This window comes from Polypterus senegalus, chromosome 9 (genome assembly GCF_016835505.1).
Source record: "Polypterus senegalus isolate Bchr_013 chromosome 9, ASM1683550v1, whole genome shotgun sequence".
Taxonomy (NCBI): domain Eukaryota; kingdom Metazoa; phylum Chordata; class Cladistia; order Polypteriformes; family Polypteridae; genus Polypterus; species Polypterus senegalus.
In genome coordinates, this window is record NC_053162.1 from 43,885,536 (window position 1) to 43,904,948 (window position 19,413).

General features: G+C 38.3%; 1 protein-coding gene across 6 annotated transcripts in view; it reads left to right on the top strand.

Moving 5' to 3' along the window:
• The window catches only part of ripor1 (RHO family interacting cell polarization regulator 1), a 303,026-nt gene that overhangs the window by 223,488 nt on the left and 60,125 nt on the right, over window positions 1-19,413 (top strand). For all 6 annotated transcript variants that reach the window (XM_039763032.1, XM_039763030.1, XM_039763028.1 and 3 more), the window contains one exon: window positions 165-1,136. In XM_039763032.1, coding sequence (XP_039618966.1) covers window positions 165-1,136 — 972 coding nt within the window. The remainder of the gene's footprint in view (window positions 1-164; window positions 1,137-19,413) is intronic.

A 19,413-nucleotide genomic window follows, 5' to 3' on the forward strand; every position in this document is an offset into this window, starting at 1 on the left:
ATGTTGCAGGTTGAACAGCTTTCTTGCTTTTAAAAATGTACCGTTTTCTCTATTTTAATACTAGTATCAGTGTTTTTGTGTCACTGAAGTATACTGATTTTTTTTTTTCTTTTCTTTTTTATGTGTGTATATATACACACACAACCCTATTATACCCTTCCCAGAACATGCTCCGACGACAGGATGAAATAGAGAATGGAACAGCTTGGTCTAATTCTTCAGAATCCTCAGATGATTCTTCAAGTCCTCAGCTCTCAGTAACTTTGCGACACAACCAGAAGACACTTGTTCAACCAGAGATCCAGACCACTGCTCCTGCAATTGAAATCTCATTTGTTCAGAGAGAGGAATCTGAGAACATAAATACCCCTGTACATGACCTTGAAGAGACACAGATAAAGGTGACAGAGAAGACAGTGGTTGCTAATGGTCATGTGCGCTACTCACGATCACTGAGCCACATAAGTGAAACCAGCATAGATGGTGCTGTTGTGGAAGTGAATCCTTCTGAGAGTGGCCCAACAAAGGCGATTTGTGAACTTGAGGCAGTATCTGTCACTGACATTCTTATGGATATGTCTTGCGCACCTGAAGTAGTTGTCGAGTCCCAGATGATGGACACACTGTCACAAGAGCAGGATGAGGCTGAACATGTTACTTCCCAACAGATGGAATATATTTTAGCTGTGAAAAATCAGGAGCCATCTCTTGTCATTGAGGACCAAGACAATGTAATTGAGAAGACCCAAGTGACAATCACCACAGAGACCGTGTCAGTAGTCAGTAATCCCACAGACAATTTATCTTTGCCTGTGGTATTGCCAGTGGGTGAGTCTAGTACTGAACTTGCAGCAGTTCAGCCTACAAATTGTTTGGACATATCCTCAGAATCTAGGACCAAAGTACAGCAGAGTCAGCCAGATGCATGTGAGGACAAAGGACTACCACAGGAGGTATCTAGGACTACAGCCACAGATAAGGCCAGAGTGACTCATGGAGAAAGGGCCAGGTCTGTGGACAGTGGACTTGCAGAAGCTTTAAACACACTAATCTCCATGCTGGATGACTATAGAGGACAGTTCCCTGAGCTCCAATGTTTGGAGCAGAAAGTGAAACATCTGGAAGAAATACTTTTGGTAAGTAGCTGAAAGATTTATCTGTCTCATTTTGTGGTGTTGCCACCTCTCCAGTCAACAGTACCAATTTTCCTTGGTCTCCTACTTGATTGTTTAGAATCACCTTGCTATTTTTTATTTTGTCTTTTATATCTTTCAGATCAGTTTTTAAATGACCTTGCATGTAATTATAAAAAACATATTTTTCTTCTCATATGGCTCATGTATTTCATGCAGTTATTACAATTTATGCCATGTTAAAAATTACCTTATTAAGCTATTTTAATCTCACATTTGCGATCATGCATTAATTTCCAAGAAAATTAAAGTGTATAATTATGAGCATGATTGTAAAGTACAAGTTAATATATCTCTGGTGGTGAGAACAATGTTTGACATCTTGATTTATATATTGTTTCTCAAAAATGCATCAGGGCATGTGATAGCAATCGATTACCAAGTTTAAAAACTTTACAAAATAAAGAAAATATATTAGAAACTGTGATATTTTCATTTTGAAAGCTACACTGAGTTATATGTGCTGTAAACTGTTTCCATGGTTGCTGCTACAGAAGCAAATATGGATGTACAGAGTTTTATGCTTTAGCCTTTACTGTATTTGCTGCACATGACAAGCTCTGGACTTTTGATCTGATTACTTAGTAAGCCCATCACAGAGAAAAAAAGAGTGAAGCAGCAGTGCAGTTTGCCAACATAGTAGTTGTGTTTGGTTATTGCCAAAGTTATTGTATTTTCTATTAAAGAATGGAATTAACACTAGAATCACTGAAGCCTACAAAAATATTCAGAATGCCGGGCCACCTTACATTTTTTTGCACCTTGCAAATGCGTCAGTCAGCCCTGGCAGCAGACGGCCTGCTCACTCATCCTCCACCAAGGCAGCTGAACTCAAAATTCTCACAGCTCAGGTCTGAGTATCTGGGAGTTAGGTGTCTGTAATTGTATTGTGTAAATAATATATTGTTATTTGGAATTCATACATTTCATGTGTGTTCCATGTCAACAATGATCTGTGGAAATGTTAGGATGACAAGAAATGCAAAGCAAGAAATGTTGAACACATAGCTAAATCAGAAACTCTTTACATGTTATAGTAATAATGACAAAATGTTAACGTGAAGTGTATAATGTGTGAAGACTGAAATCCAAATATGAAATAAACACTTTCACAAAAGGTATAACAGAACAAGTGCGCTTTTATTCAAGAATATACCTGTAGTAAAAGAATGTCAATGTGTAAAAGCTGAAGCCCAAATATCAATCATGTCTCATAATCAAGAGGTTGCGGATTCGATTCTTTTGAGTAGTGAGCCTCTCATTTCCTGTCATACTAAATTTACACAGATTGCTGTAAGCACAGAACACACATGAAGTGTATGTATTCCAAATAACGATATATTATTTACCCTGTACAATTTCAGACACCTAAATCCCACATAAAGAGAATTTAGCTCCGAGAATTTTGCGTCTGATTTGACATCAGATGCCTTGGTCGGGGATGGGGGATAGCAGGTTGCTTGCTGCTTGTGCTGATTGACATCTTTACGAGGTGCAAGAGAATTTAAGGTGGCCTGGCATTATGAGTATTTTCGTTGGCTTCAGGGATTCTAGTATTAAAGGATTCTGTAGGAGCAGACACAAGTTCCACAATCAAACTGTGCTGTTTACAGGACTAAATATGCATATAGTGCAACAGACTTAACAAAAAGTGGGAAGTCTCCTAAATGTGCTTGCTTCTGCCAAGATGTATAGTTGAAGTCAGAAGTTAGGGTGAATTGTACAATTTTTCAAATTGTCTAAAGCTGCGTAACCTTATGACGCACTGGAACTGTGATAGTCAATAAAAAAAAGAAATACTGTGCCATTGAACATTATTGGAAAAAATTACTTTTGCCCTGCACCAGTATTAACCAATATGCCAAATTTATAGTTTATTATTATAAAATCTGTGGAGGGGTTATAAAGTGAGTTTTAAAGTAAGAAGTAAGTGTATGTAAACTTCTGACTTCAACTATAGCTACTTTTCCATGCTCCTCCCTTTTATTTTATTAAATTACTAGCAGGGTTTGCCCCTGCGGCTGACTTTGGTGGGCTAACCCCAACTTGATAGCTCACTTCACTTGTTCTCTGTCCACAGGTATATTCCAACACAGTCAAAACTCTACCACTGAGATTTATTTATAGTTATATACCTGTTAAAAACATTGCGGCTTAAATGCTGTAACGCAGCTGTTGTCTTTTCGAAAATAACTTGATTACTCAGCTTTAAAATTGTACATAGACTAAATTTATAGTTTTCACATATAGAAAGTTTCAGCTTACACAACTGTTTTCCCAGATGTATTTATTTAAGGCTTGATCCAGACCAATAAAGAATCCATAGTGTCTTCATGTTTTGTTTTGTTTTTACAGGGTCATGCCAAAATAACTTAGATTCAGTTATCCTTTCATCAAACAGCATTCAGTATCCCAGAATTAAAAAATATAAAACACTATTGAGGAATTTTTGCAGATTTATTAAAGTCTGAATTATGCGTAAATGTTTAAAGTTTAAGTATTCTTAATTGTAATAGAAACCAAATGTATGTGTGTACTGTATATTATTAACAATAAAAGCAGCTCACTACTGAAAACGGCAAATATAGGAGGCAGTGGGGATTGAACCGGTGGCCCCCAGATTACAAGTCAGCAAATCTTACCACTATGCCATGGAAACTGTTGTATCGTCCTTGAACCTTTTGTAAAAGTGTTTATTTGATCTTTGGACTTCAGGCTTCAAACATTCTGTAGTCTATGAACAACAACAACAACATTTATTTATATAGCACATTTTCATACAAACAGTAACTCAAAGTGCTTTACATAATAAAGAATAGAAAAATAAAAGACACAATAAGAAAACAAAATAAATCAACATTAATTAACATCGAATAAGAGTAAGGTTCAATGGCCAGGGGGGACAGAAAAAACAAAAAAACTCCAGACGGCTGGAGAAAAAATAAAATCTGTAGGGAACACATGCCACATTTTGTAACATTTATTACTAAAATATGAAAAAGTTTCTGTTTTAACAATGTGTTTACACAGATTACTGTAGGAACGGAACACACATGAAATACATGTGTTACAAATAATGATCTATTATTTCCACTCCTAAAACTCTAGCAGTTCACTCACTCCCAGATAATCAAACAAGAGACGAGATGGGAGAACTTAGTGAACGTTCTGTGATGGTGGGGGATGGAATAGCAGGCTGCTTGTCTTAATCAGCACATTTACAAGACAAAGATGCTGACAGAAAGGTGCGAACGGATTTAAGGTGGGCCGGATTTATGAGTTTTCTTGTAGGCTTTGGTAATTCTACTGTTAAGAAGTGCGTAGCGATTAACCACTGGGTCGGAAACACTTAACACAAAGCATTTAATGTGCCACATTAACTTATGACGGGGTTTGAGAAAATCTAGTAAATTAAACATTTATTTTAGGATGAAGTTTAGTTTACAACATTATTTTCATAGTTTATTTTGTCATTAAAAAAGAAAGTAGAAATGTCAACTTTCATCTCGACATAAGTGTTGAAATTAAAGTGGAAACGTTGAGAATAAAGTCAACATGTCGACTTTATTCTTGACGTATAGTTTTTTTTTTTATTCACTCTGTATTTTTTTTTTCTTCACCGTGGCCCTAATACACTTCCGTAGGGCTGTACCACAAATAGCATTATAAATGCAAGTTGCAGTTTTATTATTTATGTATATAGCTTAGCTTGAAGCAAGGTCCATATTAATGCAGTTTGCCTTAGTGATGGTTCAGTTGGTAAAGATGTTGCACTTGTTTTATTTTTTTTTAATTTGGTGAATACTGTACTGTGTAATGCACCTGGGCTTTTGAAGTCTTGGAAGTAATCATATTATTACTGGAAGTTGCACTATTATTTATTTTATTGTTATTATTTATTAGTTTAAATATTATGCAGTTTAATGATGGTAAAGTTGTTTAAAAAGTCACTTTAATATGTCAGTGGACAGAGATTGTTAACATTAACAAAGTGTAGTTGGTTTACAAAAAATATTTACTATTTATTCCTTTTCTAAGACATGTTCAGTGCAATACAACTTTTGACAAGCACCTCTGGATATTTTACTAAGTCTAAATGCCTGTTTGAATGGTTGAAAATATGTTGTCAAAATTTTAGTTTAAGTTGTTTGCAAACTTTGTTCAATGAAAAGGCTGTATATTTTGACTGCATCTGTCATGCAGTGCGATTCCTTCTCTTCATTAGTGCCACCCCCTTGAAAACTATCACTTTATGGGGTCATGCAAACCTGTATTAATACTTGTGTGCACATTAAAATGTTTTTTTGTACAATGTACAATTCTCATGACAGTGGAATAGGTTATTCTTAGCCAGTAATTGCAGTGGAAAATTTGGTTAAAATCCACTCATGCATGGGAAAAAATACCGTCCAATACCGTGAAAGTGGTATAATTTTGAAAAATACTGTGGTATATAATTTTGGTCATACCGCCCAGCACCAAGCTTAAGTCTGCCTTACCAAACAATGAAAACAACATTTAATTAGTTAGTGAACTGACAATGTTTGCAAGCCCGAATTATAGCGGTCGACTCTATTGGTAAATTGTACACATCTGACTGATTTTGATGATGTAATTTTTAATGAACATCGACCGTTAACAATACAGTTCCCGATATATCGTGCATCTCTAGTCTGAATGCTTTGTGAAGCTACTCTTATGTTTGCCCAGTGAGAGCACTTGGAAAAGATCCACAATAAGTAAGCAGAATTAAACCGCAAAACCAATGAAAACGTCATTAATGTACAAGAGGAAAACCGTATTCATGCCTCCTTCACCCCATTTTTAAGCACATATGCCTTTGTTTACTCTTGACACTATTTCAGTTTACTGTAATGCTTCTCATAAGCTGTACACTGCTGTATTACTGCATAGTATTCAGTATGTGCATACTACACAAACTATAGCAGAGGTCTACAAGTATGGTCCTGGTGGGCCAAAATGGCTGTAGTTATGTATTCAAACTCAGTTTCTTAATTCACAGCCAGTTACTGCTGCTGAAGAAATTATTGTTAAAGCACCATATGTGTCCTTCATTTTAGTTAACTGACTTGTTTAGATTTTTAACCTTTAACTGCTTCTTTTAGTCAAACAACTACAACTCATTTTTTTATAAACTGGTTAATGTTTTCTTAATTAGCTGCCAATTAACAATTATTGTAGGTGCAAATGACAAAGGAACTAGCATTTTACCATCTAATTCTATGGTTCTGAAGTTCTTAACTGCAGGCCCCCTGTGGCTGTATGTTTTCATCCTAACCAGGTTTTCCTTTAAATTGGATTCCTACCTTAAATAAGTGAGCTGTTATTTCCTCGTTTGTATATTTTGTTGTCAGTTCATAAGTAAAAAAATCAGGTTTTGTTAAATGCTTATAGGAATGTAGCAAGTTACAGTACTTATGAATATTTTACTGGTTTTTATCTTGGTTTTTAAAATATTTATGGTGTTCTAAATATTTAAACAAGTTTTTACTAGTGAATATGCATGCCATAAGTAGCTCAGCTTTTCAATGTTGTTTGTGTCTGAGCCAGTTTTGCACCCATCTACACACAACACCCTGAACTCCCACTTATATTAGTTTGATCACAAACCTCTCATGTGACACCTTGTCCTGTACATTCTGAAAATCAGTATAAATAATATCATACTGTTAAGTTTGTAATTTAGACAGTGACACAGTTTTATACCACCACAATGGATTTAAAATAAAGTAATCATTATGTGATTGAAGTGTAGACTTTCAGCTTTAATTTAGGGGGTTTATCAAAAATTTTGTATGAACTGTTTGGAAATGACAGTCGTTTTTCTGCATAACCAAACCCATCCCTCAAATTCAAGGGACTCAAAAGTATTTTGACAAACTAACCTAATCATAAATGTATTGAAGATATTTAATATTTGATTGAAACTCCTTTACAGTCAATGACTGCCTGAGGTCTGGAACCCATAGCCATGTCCAAGTGCTGGGTTTCCACCCTAGTGATACTTTGCCAGGCCTTTAAAGCAGCTGTCTTCAATTGCTGCTTGTTTGTTGGACTTTCCGCCACCAGTTTTGTCTTCATTAAGTGAAATGCATATCCAATTGTGTTGAGGTCAGTTGATTGACTTGGCCATTGAAGAATATTCCACTACTTTACCTTGAAAAGCACTTGGTTCGCTTTTGCAGTATGTTTTGGATGATTGTCCATCTGTACCGTGAAGTGTTGTCCTATCAGTGTTGCAGCATTTAGCTGAATCTTAGCAGACAGCAAAGCCTTATACGCTTCAGAATGCATCCTGCTACTTCTGGCAGCAGTGGTTTGTACCTTGTGGTAAATCCATTGTGTTTATTTTCATAAACTTTTCTCTTGATTGTAGACTTTGGTAGTGATAGGTCTACCTCCCAGAGAGTGTTCTTGGTTTGTCTAAGTGTTGCGAAGAGATTTTTCTTCACCAAGCATAGAATTCTGTAATTATCCAGCACAGTTGTCTTCTGTAGTTTTCCAGACCTTCTGGTATTGCTGAGTTCACCAGTCTGTTCATTCTTTTTAAGAATGCACCACATGGTTGATTTGACCACTCCTTATGTTTATGCTCTCTCTCTAAAGGTTTTGGTTTGGTTTTCCAGTGTAATGATGGTCGGTTTTTATTTGTATGGACAGCTGTTTGGATTCCATATTGAGAGTTCACAGCGACAGCTTCCAAATGCAAATTACACACTTGGAATCAGTTCAAAACCTTTTACCTGGTCAATAGTTAATGAAACCAACTATACTTATGAACCTAACTGTATGCTCCACCTTGATCATATCCTTTTGTTGCTTCCTCATAGAATTCCAGCATGTTGGTAAAACATGACCTCCCTCTTCTGAACCCGTGCTGATTAAAACTAATATGTCTGAAAGTTGAGTTTTTGTTTGTGTATTGAATCCAATTGCCTGGTACTCATTGGAAAAATATGTTGAGTTTATTTTGGTTTCATGCCTGTTTTTCAACTTAGTCTGTTTTCTTCAGTACAACACCTATTACCTCCTCACCATGTCTTTCCCTTAACTCAGAATTCATCTTCTTGTTACTCTTGTGACATGTCACACACAATTATCTACATATTCTGGACTCTGTTCATTCGTGCTTTTCTTTGTCCTTCACTGATTTTGGTTCATTCCTTTAGAGCACATTGGCTGGTTTTGTGATCTCTTTGCCTTTAATGCTAAAGAGACATAACACTAGAGTCCCTGAAGCCTATAAAAATATTTATGCTGCAGGGCCACATTAATTTTCCTCGCACCTCGTCAGCAGCGTCTTTGTTTTGCAAATGAGTCAGTCAGCACTGGCAACAGACAGCCTGCTCACTCATCCCCCACTGAGGCAGCTGAAGTAAAGTCAGACGCAAAATTATCTTTATCTGGGAGTTAGGTGTCTGGAATTGTATAGGGTAAATAATACAGCAGGGAAAATAAGTATTGAACACGTCAATGTTTTTCTCAGTAATATTTCTAATGGGGCTATTGACATAAGATTTTCATCAGATGTCGGTAGCAACCCAAGTAAACCACAAATTAGTAATGACAACTTCAAGACGCCTCCTGTATGGATAATCTTGTCACATGCATTGCTCATGTGTGATTTTGGCCCATTCTTCCACACAAACTGCTTTCAAAACTTGAAGGTTCCTGGGGACTCTACTGTAAACTCTGATCTTCAGTTCTTTCCATAGATTTTCAATTTTATTCAATTCAGTGATTGGTTGGGCCATTCTAGCAGCTTTATTTTTTTTCTCTGAAACCAGTTGAGAGTTTCCTTGGCTGTATATTTGGGATCATTGTCTTGCTGAAATGTCCACTCTCGTTTCATCTTCAACATTCTGGTACATGGCAGCAGATTCTTATTAAGAATGTCCCAGTACATTTCTCCATTCATCTTTCCTTCAATTATATGAAGTCTGCCAGTAACCATTTGCTGAAAAACAGCTTGTAGGTGTGGTGTTTTTGGGGTGATGTGCAGTGCCACTTATCCTCCAAACATGGTGTGTGCAATGACATCCAAAGAGTTCAATTTTGGTCTCGTCTAACCAGATTATATTCTCCCAGTATTTTATTGGCTTGTCCAGATGTCGTGCAAGAAACTTTAAATGAGCTTCAACATGCTTTTTCTTCAGCAGCGGAACGTTGTGTGGTGAGCGTGCATAGATGCCATGGCGGTTGAGTACATTACTTATTGTTTTCTTTGAATCAACTGTACCTGCTAATTCCCGGTCTTCCTGAAGCTCTCCATGAGAGGTCATTGGCTCTTGGACAACTCTTCAGATTATTCTTTTGACTCCTCTGACAGAAATCTTGAGAGGAGCACTTGGTCGTGGCTGGTTTATGGTGAAATGATGTTCTTTCCACTTCCAGAAAATATTCAGAAGTTTATAAATATGTCTGTAACCAGTGTCATCAATATGTCTTCCAACAATAAGGTTGCAAAGGTCTTGAGAAAGCTCTTTGCTTTTACCCATCGTGAGATGCTTCTTGTGTGACACTTTGGTAATGAGAAACCTTTTTATGGGCCATCAATTAGGACTAAACTAGCTGATATTTATTTGCATTGATAAGGGGGCAGGGCTGCTTTCTAAATACTGACAGATGTCAGCTGGTTTCTTGGCTTTATATGCCTTATTGCACCTCCTTTTTTTCATGTGTTAAATACTTTTTTTCCCCCTGTGTCATTCCACTTTATTAACTTAATTTATGGACTTATTTATTTAGATTTCATTTGTTTGTGTGGAGACTTATTTGTTTAGATTTCTTTGTATGTGTGGATTACTTGAGTTGTTACCGACATCTGGTGAAAACATTGTTGCGTTCAATACTTATTTTTCCCGCTGTGTATCGTTATTTGGAATACATACATTCCATGTGTATTCTGTGTCTACAATAATCTGTGAAAATGTAGGATTGACAGGAAATGCGAGGCAAGATATGTTGAACACATAACTAAAATAGAAACCTGTTTCATGTTATAGTAATAATGACAAAATGCTGACTGAAAGTGCAATGTGTAAAGACTGAAGTCCAAATTTGAAATACAGTAGACCCCCGCGAAGACGTGGTTCAGGATTTGCAGATTTTTCCTTAGAACCTAACTAATAATTGTTAGCGGAAACTGCAGATAAACCTCTACAATTTTTTATAGCTTTTTTCGTAGCAATACTGCACTGTAGAGAGAACAGGAAGCGACCGTAGAGGAAAACACGGCTTAGGATGGTGAGAGTAGCCAGTCCAAGAGCGTACTCTATTAGAATTTAAAACTGTAACTCCCAGCAGTCCCTGCAGTGGCTTTGATTGGTCTTCTGCTGAGAGTGCAGGGGCTGTTGGGGTCAAAGGATGTCAGCATGGCTTTTAAAAAGGGGGCCGGTGACCAAAAGAAAAAAACAAGTTTTTTGTAATTTGTGTATCAAGATCATGTCTCTCTGCCTGCCTTCTGTTGGGTTACCTGTATTTATTCGTTTTGTCCTGAATTGTTTCTTGGTTGGGGTCTGAATTGTCTGCCGCCTGCCTGTGTACATGAGGGCTGTAAGTGGATTAATTGCTATCCTGCGAAGAAAGGATCGCTCCTGAACCCGTCCACCCGTGTTCACCATCTCAGAAACTACCAGTAGGACCATCTTTACATTCCCATTCAACATGCGGATCTCTGGACTATCTGTCTTCATCATTACATTTCGTCTGTTGCCTTTTTTCATGGACTTTACTGTTTGTGTTTTGTTGGTGCTTTGTTGTATTTAATGTATAATCGTCATAAGGGGAACAGGGGTGATATTGTTGTTTTCATTGGGTTTCATTACATTCTTTATTTGCTGTTTGATTAACGGTTTGTTTTGTTTTTGTCTCTGTTTGTGAGTGTGTGCGGGTTGGGTCAAGGCTGGGTGCGTCCCTGGAATCTCCACCATAAAAAATAAATAAATCACCATCTTCTTGACGGTGTGAATCTTAGCGGCACTGGATCACTACAACATTATTCATTTATCCTTGCTGCTGATTGAATGTTGCCCTGTGACCCAGCTGAGTGTTCTCGTGTTTTCCGTTTTGTTCTTCTTAATCCTTAAACCGCTGCTACCGGCTGTAGTCGTTTCCCAGTGCCATTTGCCAGCATGTAGGAGCCAAGTATATTTGGCAACATACATTAATTGAATGCCACAACCGACTATTGTCGGTTCCCAGTGCTACCAGCACACTGGAGCTGATCAGTCAGTGCCATACATTTGTTGAGCAGCCAGCTCATGACCACTGCTGGCCCCTGCAACACTGCAGCCTCACTGTCTCTGGGATTGAGCCGCTGCACTATACTAGCCTGCCTGCGTCAGCGCTTAACTCTGTGTGCTTGCGTGCAGCCAGTTCAAGTGCAGTTGGCTCTGTGATTTACTGAATTTCATCAGTGGTGTCAGTTGCACCTTGTACATATTGTTCTAGTAGTTTTTTTTTTAAATAGTTTTTACAGTTCATTGGCAGTATGTAAATTGGTCAGTGTTGCAGTAATTGTGATGCTCTTTGCATGATAAAAGATGTGTTCCATTAAAATTTCACTTTTTCTTTGTGAATTGTGACGTTTACTTAAAAAGTGCAGCAAAAAAGTATTTGGCATACAGGGATGCATTAACCTCCAAGTATGTGTCAGTTAAAGCCCCAAGATGCCGTCAAAACGCCCTGCACCTTCTAAGGTGTTTGGCAATGAAAATGCATTTGCATGAATTACATTACATACTGTATAGTGGTAACATTGGTATTTTACATTCTAGCACTGTGGGTGACATATCAGTGCAGTATACGGGTTTACCTTTACATTCTTTTTTTTTAGGTAAAGTGTTTTGGGGCATATTTGGGTGTTAAACTATAAAAATGGGCATTTTTTTAACCACGTCCATAATTCGTGTTTTTTCACAATTTGCGGGTGCTCTAGGAACGTAACCCCCGCAAATTTCAAAGGTTTACTGTAAACACTTTCACAAAAGGTATAAGTCAAGCAAAATGGCTAACTAAAAAGATTACAGTATGGAAGAGACAACAAGAGTTTTATGGCCAGGCATGAGGATTGTTGGCCTCTCTCAGACTGACACAGACAACCAGACTACAGATCCTCATTGCATGGAAAAACTCATCAGAAACTTCAAAAGACATCATCCAAAGATCTTGACTTACATTATTCTCCTCTCTTGCTAAATGAATCTTAGCCTGAAGAGGTCTATTAATTTTTTACATTTAAGATGTCTCACTTAGTGCTGGGCGGTATGACCAAAATTCTATATCACGGTATTTTTCAAAATTATACCGGTTTCACGGTATTGGACGGTATTTTTTTTCCCCATGCATGAGTGGATGTTAATGACATTTCCACTGCAATTACTGGCTAAGAATAACTTATTCCACTGTCATGAGAATTGTACATTGTACAAAAAAATTTTTAATGTGCACACAAGTATTAATACAGGTTTGCATGACCCCATAAAGTGATAGTTTTCAAGGGGGTAGCACTAATGAAGAGAATGAATCACATTGCATGAAAGTTGCAGTCAAAATACAGCCTTTTTATTGAACAATATTTGCAAACAACTTAAACTAAAATTTTGACAACATATTTTCAACCATCCAAACAGGCATTTAGACTTCGCAAAATATCCAGAGGTGCTAGTGAAAAATTGTATTGCACTGAACATGTCTTAGAAAAGGAGTAAATAGTAAATATTTTTTGTAAACCAACTACACTTGGTTAATGTTAACAATCTCTGTCCACTGAACAGTTAAACAACTTTACCATCATTAAACTGCATAATATTTAAACTAATAAATAATAACAATAAAATAAATAATAGTGCAACTTCCAGTAATAATACTATTACTTCCAAGACTTCAAGCCCAGGTGCATTACACAGTATTCACCAAATAAAAATAAAATCAAACAAGTGCAACTTGGTGATGACATCTTTACCAACTGAACCATCATTAAGGCAAACTGCATTAATATGGACCTTGCTTCAAGCTAAGCTATATACATTAATAATAAAACTGCAACGTGCATTTATAATGCTATGTGTGGTACAGCCCTACAGAATCGTATTAGGGCCACAGTGAAGAAAAAAATACTATATGTCAAGAATAAAGTCGACATTTCCACTTTATTCTCATAGTTTATTTTGTCATTAAAGTAGAATATTGTAAACTAAACTTCATCCTAAAATCAAAGTTTAATTCACTAGATTTTTTCAAACCCCGTCATAAGTTATGTAGCACATTAAATGCTTTAAGTGTTCCCTGACACAGTTGTTAATCACTACGCTCTTCTTAAACTGACTTCCTCTTGCACTAAGAGGCAGCGATCACCGCACAGAATACATTCACTTCATGATATTCCTGCTCTCTGAAAATGTAGAATGCTAAGATCATTTTTTATGATGAAATGCATTAAAACAGGTATTAAACATGCACGGTAGTGAGGTGGTAGTGCTGCTCCCTCGCAGTAAGAGGTCCCCAGGTGTACGTTCAGTGTAGAGAACTTTATGGCAGATGTGACGCATGCGTGCTGTCTCTTTCTGATGTATTAAACCCCCAGTTCCAATCCTTCCTTTTTCTTTCTCTACATAACCAATCGCCACACATAAACGTCCTTATGAAATTAAAACTAAACTTAGACCACGGAGTGTTCAGAACTTTCAAAAAAAAAAATCTTTCTTATACATGTTTAATTATGCCGTCCATTCAGCATTGCGCCCATCTCAAAAAGCATTTTGTGCAAGGAAGGAGGAAATCCTGAACCTGGCGCCAACACATCACAGGGTGAATACGAGCAGTATATACACTAGCAGGGTTAATATAGCATAGCAAAACCTGCTATCCTACATGACTTTGAAAGGAAACCGAAGCACGCCGAGTAAATCCACCAGAAAAACATGCAAATTCAAAGCAGGGAACACCCGGGACCCCATTGCTGCGAGGCAGCAGTGCAACCTACATGCCACCGTGCCCCCAACATGATTAATACATGCTTTTATGCATTTCATCATGAAAATTATATCAAGTATTTATCTTAGCATTCTAAATGTTCAGGGAGCAGGAATATCATGAAATTAGTATATTCTCTGTGTGCTGTCTGCACTTCCTCTTAGTGCAAAAGGAAGTCAGTTTAAGAAGCAGTAGCGATTAACACAGCTCCTGGAACACAACTCAAAGCATTTAATGTGCTACATAACTTATGACGGGGTTTGAGAAAATCATGTAAATTAAATATTCATTTTAAGATGAAGTTTAGTTTATGTTCTACTTTAATAACAAATTACGAGAATAAAGTCAACATGTTGACTTTAATCTCGGCAAACGACGAGAATAAAGTAGAAATGTTGATTTTATTCTTGTCATAAGCGTCGAGATTAAAGTGGAAATGTCGATAATAAAGTCAACATGTCGTCACACTATTACACAGTACCCAGGTACATTACTCAGTATTGGAAAAAAATAAAGCTTGGCTTGCAGTATTATCCCGTAGTATAGAAACAGTATTCACACATTTGAACATAATGGTCCACATCCGACCTTTTAAATCCAAAGTATCTCCAGACAACAGACGTGACTCCTTTTTCCAGCAAAAGTTCTTCTGTGTCATCATTTTCAATTTTATCATCTGCTACATCTTCAGTTTCTGAATATTCTCTGTCCATTTTCACCGTGCAATAACTCTACTAACTTTACTGCGTTGTATGCTTGTTTAGCGGTGTAGCAGTGAAAAAGAGCCCCCTAACAACACCTCTGTGGCATGTGCTTAGCGTTGTAGCGGTTAAAAAGGTCCCCCTTAAACAGTTTCTCACTGCGCCATGTTCCGAACGTTGTTTAGGCAATTTAAACCGGTGTTGAGGTATGAGAAAAATCCATATCATAACAATAATCAAAAACAGTTTTCAGTATGGACCGGTATACCGCCCAGCCCTAGTCTCACTTAACACTAGAATTACCAGAGCCTACGAGAAAACTAGTAAACCCAGCCCACCTGAAATCCGTTCTCACCTCTCAGTGAGCGTGTCTTGTCCTGTAAATGTGTCGATTAAGACAAGCAGCAAGCAGCCTGCTTATTCCATCACCCCACTGTCGCAGAACATTCACAGAGTTCTCTCAGCTTATGCCTTGTTTGATTATCTGGGAGTGAAGTGCTGTAGTTTTAGAGTGGAAATAATAGATTGTTATTTGAAACACATGCATTTCATGTGTGTTCCATTTCTACAGTAATCTATGTAAACACACATTGTTAAAACAGAAAATTTTTCATATTTTAGTAATAAACCAGTATGTTTCTTTGTGCCAATCCCAAGCCTGGATAAATGGGGAGGGTTACGTCAGGAAGGGCATCCGGTGTAAAATTTTGCCAAATCAATATGCGGACAACAATACAAATTTCCATACCGGATCGGTCGAACCCGGGGTAACAACGACCACCACCAGTACTGTTAGCCAACAGGGTGCTGGCAGAAATTGGGCTACTCTTGGCCGAAGAAAGAGAAGAGGGGGAGACATGTCTGGAGGCAGGAGGAGAGGAGGAAAGTAAAGAGAGTGGAACTGAGGGTAGGAACTTTCAATGTTGGCAGAATGACTGGTAAGGGGAGATAATTAGCCGATATGATGTAGAGAAGGAAGTTTGATATATTGTGCGTGCAAGAGACTAAATGGAAGGGGAGTAAGGCCAGGTGGATCGAAGGTGGATTCAAATTGTTCTATCATGGTGTGGATGGGAGAAGACTTGGGGTTGGAGTTATTCTGAAGGAACAGTATGTCAAGAGTGTTTTGGAGGTGAAAAGAGTATCTGGCAGAGTAATGATTATGAAGCTGTAAATTGGAGGTGTGATGATGAATGTTGTTAGTGCATATGCACTGCAAGTTGGGTGTGCAATGGGTGAGAAAGAAGATTTTTGGAGTGAGTAGGATGAAGTGATGAACAGTGTACCCAAGGGACAAAGTGGTGATTGGAGCGGATTTCAGTGGGCATGTTGGTGATGGGAACAGTGTAGACAAGGAGGTGATGGGTAGGTTGAAGAGAACGGGAGAGAGAAGAGGTTGGATGATGTGGAGATAGGGAATCAGGAAGTGCAATGAATTAGCAAAGAGGAAGTAAGGACAGCTTTGAAGAGGATGAAAAATGGAAAGGCCGTTGGTCCAGATGACATACTTATAGAAGCATGGAGGTGCTTAGGAGAGATGGCAGTGGAATTTTTAACCAGATTGTTTAATAGAATCTTGGAAAGTGAAAGGATGCCTGAGGAGTGGAGAAGTGTACTGGTGACGATATTTAAGAAAAAGGGGGATGTACAGAACTGCAGTAACTACAGGGGAATAAAATTGATGAGCCACAGCATGAAGATATGGGAAAGAGCTGTGGAAGCTAGGTTAAGAAGTGAGGTGATGATTAGTGAGCAACAGTATGGTTTCATGCGAAGAAAGAGCACCACAGATGCAATGTTTGCTCTGAGGATGTTGATGGAGAAGTTTATAGAAGGCCAGAAGGAGTTGCATTGCATCTTTGTGGACCTGGAGAAAGTATACGACAGGGTGCCTCGAGAGGAGCTATGGTATTTTATGAGGAAGTCGGGAGTGGCAGAGAAGTATGTAAGAGTTGTACAGGATATGTATGAGGGAAGTGTGACAGTGGTGAGATCTGCTGTAGGAATTGATGGGCGCATTCAAGTTGGAGGTGGGATTATATCAGGGATTGGCTCTGAGCCCTTTCTTATTTGCAATGGTGATGGACAGGTTGACAGACGAGATTAGCCAGGAGTCCCTGTGGACTATGATGTTTGCTGATGACATTGTGATCTGTAGCGATAGAAGGGAGCAGTTTGAGGAGACCCTGAAGAGGTGGAGATATGCTCTAGAGAGGAGAGGAATGAAGGTCAGCAGGAAGAAGACAGAATACATGTTTGTAAATGAGAGGGAGGTCAGTGGAACGGTGAGGATGCAGGGAGTAGAGTTGGTGTAGGTGGATGAGTTTAAATACTTGGGATCAACAGTACAGAGTAATGGGGATTGTAGAAGAGCGGTGAAAAAGAGAGTGGAGACAGGGTGGAATGGGTGAAGATGGATGGAATTTGTGACAGATGGGTATCAGCAAGTGAAAGGGAAGGTCTACGGGACGGTAGGGAGGCCAGCTATGTTATATGGGTTTGGAGACGATGGCACTGACCAGAAAGCAGGAGACAGAGCTGTAGGTGGATGCAGAGGACAAAGATATGGAAGAAGATGATTCGCTGTGGCAACCCCTAATGGGAGCAGCCCATTAAGAAAGAAGAAGAAGAGGAGTAATAAATGTTACAAAGTGTAGGCATAAACTACAGAAGTCTGAAGTCCAAAGATCAAATAAACACTTTCACAAAAGGTTCAAGGATGATTCAACAGCTTCTGTGGCGTAGAGGTAAGATTTGCTGACTTGTAATCAAGGGGCCACCAGTTCGATCCCCACTGCCTCCTATATTTGCCGTTTTCAGTAGTGAGCTGCTCTTATTGTTAGTATTATACGGTACACACTTACATTTGGTTTGCGTCTGTAACAGATTTATAGTACTGTACTTGTAAAAGTTACCCTTTTTTCACTTTTATTCTCTCAGTCACGATCACGATTACATACTACCGCCCTAGGGATCTGACGCTGTTAGTTTTTATTTGAACCTGGGAAGAACTGTAGATGCGAGTAGTGTTTTGAGGCAGTGGAACTGGACATTCTTTGATCTGGAGGGATAAAAGCTGACACACAAAAGCTAGTGAATCGGCCTTCTTCATATCTCATGTCACTTTGTTTTTATTCAGTTTTATTGAGTGTTCCTGCTCACGCAGAATTAGTATGCACCTTATGGTTTATGATGTCAGTGACAGGTTTATGACCTGAATAGTACCAATCAGAAAACATCATCGCACTAATGCAATATTTTTTTGAAAACGAACAGTGTCCGATCGGGTGCGAATTTACGCTGGCGCTGTTACTTAGAGTCAGATTTTGATGTTACAGCGTGATTGTGATTGAGAGAATAAAACTGAAAAAAGCTAACTTTTACAAGTACAGTGGACCCGAAGTAATTTTTCCCCATACAATTAATCCATTCTGGACCGTACAAGCTGTATGTTGATATATTTTTTTAAAGAGTTTTAAGAACAAAAATAGTTATACCATAGAATGCACAGTGTAATAGTAAACTAAATGTAAAAACATTGAATAACACTGAGAAAACCTTGAACAGAGAAAACTAACATTGCAAGAGTTCACGCTATAGCCTTTACGAAACACTCTCTGTAAACACTATTTTTAATGAGTTTTAAGCACAGGGAAAAAAATGAGCATTTGAAAAATCCATAATTTATGCAACAACTAACCATAAACAACCAAGAAAACTAACCTTGCATGAGTCGAGTTCTGGCATGAAGGAATTGAGGAGGAACTGGGTAGAGAGGAGATTAGTTTTGAGGTAAAGTCTGTGAAGATGTGGGTTTGCTGAATGCTCCCATCTCTCTTCCGGGAGCCCTTTAACCTGTCACCGTCGGTAATGTTGCCTATGAGCACAACAGTGAGGCACTACAATGGAGCAATCGGATGGTGCAAAAAGTGCCAAGTGCTTTTATTAAAATCAACAAAACAACAATCAAATTAAAGTCCAAATTAAAGTGCAGTGCTTTCAGAATCCTTCAATGAATAAATGATCCCATAAAAACAGAAGTAAAGTGGAGATAAAAATCCAATAGAAAAAAGTCTTCATTAAATACAAGATTAATACAGTGCTCGAAGCATTTCTTTAAAAACAAGCCCGGTGCATTCTTTAACTGTCTTCTCTACCTTACTGTCTTCTTTAACTGCCTTCTCGCTCGCTCGCTCTCTCTCTCTCTCTCTCTCTCGCTCGCTGCACAGGGAGAGACTGAACACATGCGGAAATTATCGGCGTGTACGAACCGCAAGGGAAAGTGGCTTGTTCTTCACCCGAGTGTGTGGTCGTTTTGTTTGTAACCCGATTTGTACGTGGTCCGAGACGTTTGTGACCCGAGGTTCCACTGTACCATAAATTTATACCCAGTGTCCCATATATTTTTCTCTGTGCTGCGTTGAAATCGTGCACCAGAAGGCATGAGCTTATTCAGTGCAGCAGGATCAACGCACATGTACTATGCAAGGCATGCACAGGGGCCACAGTGAAAAGAAGAGTGT